The sequence below is a fragment of the Pholis gunnellus genome (assembly GCF_910591455.1).
Source record: "Pholis gunnellus genome assembly, chromosome: 7".
NCBI classification, from domain to species: domain Eukaryota; kingdom Metazoa; phylum Chordata; class Actinopteri; order Perciformes; family Pholidae; genus Pholis; species Pholis gunnellus.
Genome location: NC_136533.1, coordinates 23,738,420 through 23,745,410, shown reverse-complemented (window position 1 = coordinate 23,745,410; position 6,991 = coordinate 23,738,420). Strand labels below are relative to the sequence as shown.

Sequence of the window (6,991 nt, the reverse complement as noted above, 5' to 3'; positions counted from 1 at the left end):
CATTTGGATCTATTAATGAACCATATAAAAATAACAAGAAAAGCACAATAACATATTAAAGCTGAACAACTATGGAAATAAAACTAGTGTGGGGTAAACATAACGTTTTTTTCCGCTTCAAAAGCCACCCCCACCGGACCTCCCAGGAGCCTGTTTGAGATGGTCTGCCATGGCTCTGTCAACTGCTGACTCTGTGGCACTTTGGTCGGACCGTATGACAGCCTCTATAAAATTAGGAGAATAGCATTATTGAATATAGTAGACCATGAAATGAGAGACTTTGACTGTACAACCATTCATTAAATGTATTTTGCATATTAGAACATATATTACCTTTAACAACGGCGTAGACTTCAGTTTCCCTGAAGGCCCTCTTTTTCTTATGACCACCTCCTTTCATATTGAAAGTGGCCATTAATCTGTTTGTGAAGAGTCTGTGAATAAGAAAACGCATAGTGTCACTTAAGCTGTTTCAACTGTTCAGTAATGCTCACCTGTTTAGAATGGCTCCATGATGTCCATGCCATATACATTTTATTTCCACTTCTTTAGTTGTCAGATATTACCGTGTTGGTATGACGTTCATACCTGTCCATGATTTTATTTGTGGCATCTTTGATATTCTTCCCCCCCACTTTGGCCAGCAGATGAACCTGTTTAAAAATAAAGGCGCACAATCTATTGCTCTGTGCTCTTAGAGACCGACTTCAGTTTTTTCATAAATGTTTAAAGCTTAAAAAGAAATTATCTTTAAAAATCTTTTCTTTTTTTACCAACAATGCCCGCTGCTCAGCATTTTGCAGCTTGCCCTCCAGCTCATCCAGCTCCTTGTTGTTTCTTAATGTTGGCACCTGTCTCTCAAGTCCTTCGTTCTCTACCCCTCTCCCAATTCTTTTCACTTCCTCAATGAGGTCCACCAATTTTCCCAGCACCACCCTCTGGAATTCTTTAAAAAAAAACATTAAATGGTCATTGATGTAGGTTTTATAGACAAATCCCTCAGTCTAAAAGCTATTACTTACTTGCTGTGGACATCGGAAACAGACTTTTCTTGTTGCCTGGCGAAATTGATGGACAGATGGAAAAGGAATGTTATGATACTGTGTTGAACATGTCAGTCAAGTATTTTGTTGAGTCATACGAAGTTGAAAGTCAAAGAAATTAGGAGATACTTTCAGGTCTTTATTACAGGGCAGAATGTAGTACTTTGTTAGTGGATAAGCCTCACCTCTTTGTGTTTGTGTCTGCGGACTTCTGTGCCCATGGTCTGACAGTTCTGGGCTGATGGTGCTGGCCTCTAGGTGAGTGCGTACAGAACCTAACAAGAGTAAAATCATGATACATTAGCATGAACAGTGTGGAATGTCAATGAAAAATGTTATTAACTTCAGAAAAAGACAGAGTGTGTAGAACACCCCTCGAGTGCAGACATGGACAAGTCCTCTCGTAGAGACGTGTTGGAACCCTCATTAACAGATGTGTCGGATTCCACGTGTGCAAAAGATCCCTCCTGTCCACCATCAGTTGTGTTGGAAGTAGCTAAAGCATCAATTTTGGCTTTTCGTACCCTCCATTCTTTCAAATAATTGTAATCCATTATTGTTTGAGCAGACGTTTAATTACTGTAATGTAAAATGTAGTTGTGTTAGATTCAGCTTGTGCGGAGAATTGACAAATTCAAGTACATTTCATGTAGACAACTTACGTTGTCCATGTTGTCCATGTGGGTGTTTGACAGGGAAGATGCCTGTAAATAAACATATTGTTACAATTAGTACATTGTTAGGTAGAATTGCATTATTATATTACCAAATAAATATAATTGGAATCAGTTACAGTTACCGAGAAAAATACATGCAATTAACTAACAGTTTCTTATCAAAATGTTGGTGATTACAAAGGGGTTACACCCAAATTGACTTTTGCTAAAAGGCTTAGGCTAGAATATATGTAGAAAAGATCAATCATTATAGTAGCCCTTTATAATTTTAAATCAAGTTATATTGAAGAACTTTAATACAAGTTGGATAGTATTAAATGTTGATCAGTATTGTGAGGTTTACACTGCCTATTTATGGTGAATAAAACTTTTCAGCATTATTGTCCAGTTAAAAAAAGTTGTACAAAAAATAATGAAAATGTACTCACATGTAATAAGTAACGTGTCATTAATAAAGTAAATACAGCTTACTTATTACACTATTAACAAGATAAATATTACTAGCTATTACATTTATAGAGTAACATTCTCAACATTGTGCATTACACTGTATTATACTGTACATTTTTTGCTGTTTAGCATGCAGCAACATACAATGTTTTGGCCGTATTGGTTGCAAAACAGGCCTTGTTTACTTCCTCCCCCATCCAATCTGTAATTAGCCCCTCTCGCGTTCTGCAGTGTATTTCCGATGCGAAATGGGTTTTAAAAGTACTTTATAGGTAACGACAGTCCACGAAGCCAAATGCATTAGTAACACCAAACATACACATACTGTACATTAAAGTCTGGGAGACTATTTAAGTTTACTTTTTACGTTTAATTTGTATCGTCGCAGCAGCACGTGCTAAGTTGGCATGCTAACGTTACAAGCTAGCACAAGCTAGCATGCCAGAACGAGCAGCCCATCCAGTATCGTGTGGGCAGCATAAAGTGAAAAAAATGGTTATAATTTAAGGTTTAAAATAGTCAATGTACTTACAAAGTATGTGGAGCGTTAAGCCTTGGGTTTAGTAGCCCGTTTCTCGATGCTCTGGAGCCGCAACGTGTCTGCTGCTGTTCGTCTCTGGCGGTGCAGTCGAAGCTCCAGACTGTGGCGTAGAGGACTTGCGCATGCGCGTTACAGCTGTAAGCAAACTGTCTGATTTAAAAGTAATGTATTTAACGGACCAGATGATGTCCTGGGAGGTTCTTGTTGACAGCACAGAGTCTATAGTTCCATATTTATGACGTTTTATATGAAACATTAAATGCGTTGAAATCGCGTCTTCCTATAGACCACATATCAACGGCCAGCATAATATCATTTTGGAGAAATAAGTTTAAAGTAACCAAAATCGCGTCTCTTTCAACCTACAACTGAACACACCATCAATATTTTAAAAGAAATTGGTGTTTTGTGACACGTTGATATTGTAACCGTAATTTAGCCGGTTGAAATGAGGGTGAAAATAGGTCTAAGACGTTCAGACCCGATTTCACCGCGATTTAAACCAAATATCAACGTTGAAATCCGGGTTAGTGCTCACTGGGCGTGGTCCGACACAGGTAGCCAAATCGACGATGTGTGTCCCGTGGCACGACACCGGAGGCAGGCAGATCGACGGTGTGAGGTCCCGTGGATCGACACCGGAGGCCATGCAGAACAGCGAATAATCTACAACCGTAGTGGAGAGGAAGGAAGTTAGTCCAGGAAAACATCAACCGATAATTCACGGAACAGAGGTAAGACTACCGAGGCAGAAGACGAAACGGACTGACAACCCAGGCCTGCAGGGCCAGGGTTGATAAGCAGCCAGGCGGTAATCAGTAGAATCAGGATCAGCTGGTAACGATCCAGATTGTCGCAGCTGAGTGCCAATCAGGGGTGTGGCCATGGAAATCATCTGGAGGCAGGTCCACGAAAACAAACACCGAGCACATGACATACAATAACAAACAGGGGAATGACAGACACATGAGGAGAGGATATTGGGGAAAACAGAGGTTAACACACAATGGTTCAGACAGGAATCCTGACAGTTGTAGCCTTTTCAAAAAGTTTACCATTAGGGTGAAAAAAGAAAACAACGACAAAAACTTAAATCAATCCAGCACGGAAGTGATTAGATGGGATGTTTCAAATCATTTGTATTACCATGAAATTAAAGTTAGCACTTAACAATATTTTTATAAAATATGGGTCAAATGACAGTGTGTGTCAGCATCTTTTAGCTCTTTGTTTTGGATTTCAGGCCTGCAAATTCTGCTCTCATCAACCTTGTTTCCAGATGCAGCGTTCCAGCACCAGATGGCGGACCAACACATTCTCACTCCCAACTCGTCAAATACCGACGCTTCGTTGTTGCCACTTGGCACCGCAGATGGACGCATCAGGTACCCCTCCCTCCAGCGTTAGTTTTCAACGGGTCGGGAACAATGTGTCAAAATACGCACTTGTTATGTGCATATAGCGCATTTTCAAAATACACCTCTGTCTGCAAAACCACAAAGTTAGTTTTAGGAAAAGAGCGTGTCGGCATTAACTTGACTCACTACTCACGTGCAAGTGACACACGAGTGATGTGACTAGCGCCTAAGGCAGGGGTCGCCAACCTTTACTATCCAAAGAGCCATTTTGCCCTATTTTCCACCAAATAAAATTTGTCTGGAGATGCAAAAGCTATTTGATGTCAAATTTCTCGCCACATATCAAGCATACAGGTAGCCAGCATCGTTGGCACTGAAAGCAAATTAATACGTCCACGCAGAATTAAACTCTCCATTATCCTCCGTGACTTTTCTTCTTTTGGATTTATCCATTGATAGTTTAGCGAGGGCGGACCGAGGGCGGAGGTCTGCAAATCATGATCAGTCAATTAGTCAATTAACTTTTTAGTGACAAACTTCAGCTCCAGTGCCGTCATGCTGCCTTTCGCAGTGAAATTATCCGACAAGTTAAAACAGGGGGCATGTTTGTAACTGTTCAACTTTCAGGCTGTCATGTGCAGCAACTTAATGCACCGGTTACACTTAATTGCACTAAAGCATTGGTTGCATTATTGGCTTTATGGGGATTTGGAGCAGAAAATCCAAAATCTAAATCCTCACTGACTGTCAAGCTATATTACATCAACTTTCATCTCCCTTAGTGACTGACATCTAAGTACACCACTGTCATTAAAAGTGACTTAAAAGTTCAGTATAGTTACTCTAAAACCCCTCAAAAATCACATTGCCCACCAATTCATTTTGATATTTGCAAATATGTTTTTCTCACTGTGACTTGTCAAAATGTCATTTGTGAAAAAGGCACGTATATTGACTTGGCCCACAGTAAATTTAGAAATGATTAAGATTGGTTTCTATGGTTTCAGTTTTAAGTTTGTTTGTTTTTTAAACTTTAAAACCCACTTAGTCTATTAAAAACACCTTATCATTTTGTTACAATCCTCTAATACATCCATGAATCATCTCCTTGTTTGGGTTGAACTCGTAAATTTGTAAAGCTATCATTCTATTGTCATGTTATTGATTCAATTTAAACGTTTTTTTTTTTACACCTTAAAAACACCGCGACAACACCTTAATTTCATCTGTAATTGATAGTTAAAAGATTTGTTAAATATATCAAATTGTGTGTAGTGTGTTCAAAGTGTGATTTAGAAGGAATGTCATGATATTAATATATTATATTTTAACATAATCTTGTTTAAAAGGGATTTGGTTTAGAGTCACACAGGGCTAAATCAACCTAACCAACCAAGTTAGATAGACTTGTTCAGCCCCCATTGAAACCCCTCTAATAAATTCACAGTGAATTGTATTCAGGAATATGCACCCTGGGACCACAATATTAATTGAATTACTAAAGTCTAGAAAACAGATGTGTCGTTTTATTGTCATTCTGGGAAATTGATTAAATGCAAAGGAACGAATTAATAAACTTAATTGTGTTATTATTTTTGTGATAATCCAGACCTCACTGTCACTTCACAAATCTCTCTTTGGATAAAGAAGACGGAGCCCTCCTTTATGATGTCATAGAAGCCCCTCCACCACTTGAGGGCAGAGTGGGACAACAATTAGCAAGGACACATTATAACGTGTTTGTCTATCTTTATGTATTACAGTACATGTTCAGGCCCTGGTCATTACGTATAGCGTCAAGACACGGTCACATCCTTTAATTATCAGCACTGCCACAAAGTTTGTCCCTTCCTGGACTTCCGAGATAAATATATAATTTGATGGATCGTGACGATACTGTGACACAATGTTAGCATGTGTTGTAAAGCGGCATGTGACTGGTTCCCATCCAACGGAGGGCTGGAAGGTCAGCCAAGCAAGGACATCCTTGGATCCTTGTAGGGACCTCTGTGCATGAAGGACGACGCCAATTTGGAGAGACTGAAATGTATAAAAATCTGTAAAAGTACGCAGTCTATAGTTGATCGTAAGAGGATGCTTTTTTGGAAATGTTGCAGAAATGATTGAATCTCTAAAAGTCCACCACTGTGAGCACCACTGTGGTTGATAGACCCAGTGACAAAAGTCTACCAAGCATGTATATATTCATGTGTAAAGTCTTGATTTCAGACAGACTTTCTTTTTTAAACCCTGGTATAAAAATGGTACTGACACATTCTGTGTCTGCTTTTCTGTGACTTGAATGCTGACCGAGGAAAAAAAATCAGTTGACAGTCAAAATTCACACAAATGTTAACGCTCAGGTCTTTTGTTTTTAGGGGCGATGGGAAGCGCAGCTTTTTCAAATTATGGCACCGGCTGTGTCAAGCTACCCACAAACAGACAAAGCAGTACCGGACATGGAGCAAATTTACTTTCAAAATAAAAGTTTCAATTTAAAAACTATACCTACATTGGTCCAATGTAAAGGTGTGACTACTTCCATCAAACATAATATTTTTTTTATAAATTATAGTTGAAGTAGACTATTTGGAGGAGCTTTATTTACACAAGGTCTTCCGAATCACACACTAATAACAAAATAATCTATTTATAGCACCAATTAAAATGACTCTACAGGCAGAAATGCACCAAAATTATGTTTGTATGGTATTGTGTTGAAATTAATTATGCAACATTTTTGATGGAGTATATCACCAACTGTGAGCGCCACTTACCTAGTCATTACTGAGAGGTTTATTCTAAAAGAAACACTAACCGGAAGTGTACTCCCTATCCTGCAGCCGGCTTTGACGCTAGTCTACAAGACGTGGGGGGTGGAGTACGCACGGCGGCTATCATGTGAGGAACAGGTCGCTGAAC

At 39.2% G+C, this 6,991-nt stretch overlaps 1 protein-coding gene across 2 annotated transcripts; it reads right to left on the bottom strand.

Moving 5' to 3' along the window:
• LOC306698875 (uncharacterized protein) lies at positions 1 to 3,040 on the bottom strand. 2 transcript variants are annotated; one of them, XM_079163367.1, is made up of 9 exons: positions 2,703 to 3,040; positions 1,706 to 1,747; positions 1,568 to 1,622; positions 1,229 to 1,318; positions 1,023 to 1,058; positions 774 to 946; positions 589 to 653; positions 334 to 434; positions 1 to 224 (listed from the first exon to the last, which is right to left on the bottom strand). In XM_079163367.1, exons 3-9 carry the CDS (start codon positions 1,572 to 1,574, stop codon positions 118 to 120), a joined length of 579 nt encoding a protein of 192 aa, XP_079019493.1. In that variant the 5' UTR covers positions 1,575 to 1,622; positions 1,706 to 1,747; positions 2,703 to 3,040; the 3' UTR covers positions 1 to 117. The 2 variants fall into 2 exon arrangements, with proteins under 2 accessions (XP_079019493.1, XP_079019492.1); XM_079163366.1 differs by having other exon boundaries at positions 1,229 to 1,622.
• Positions 3,041 to 6,991: the final 3,951 nt, after the last annotated feature.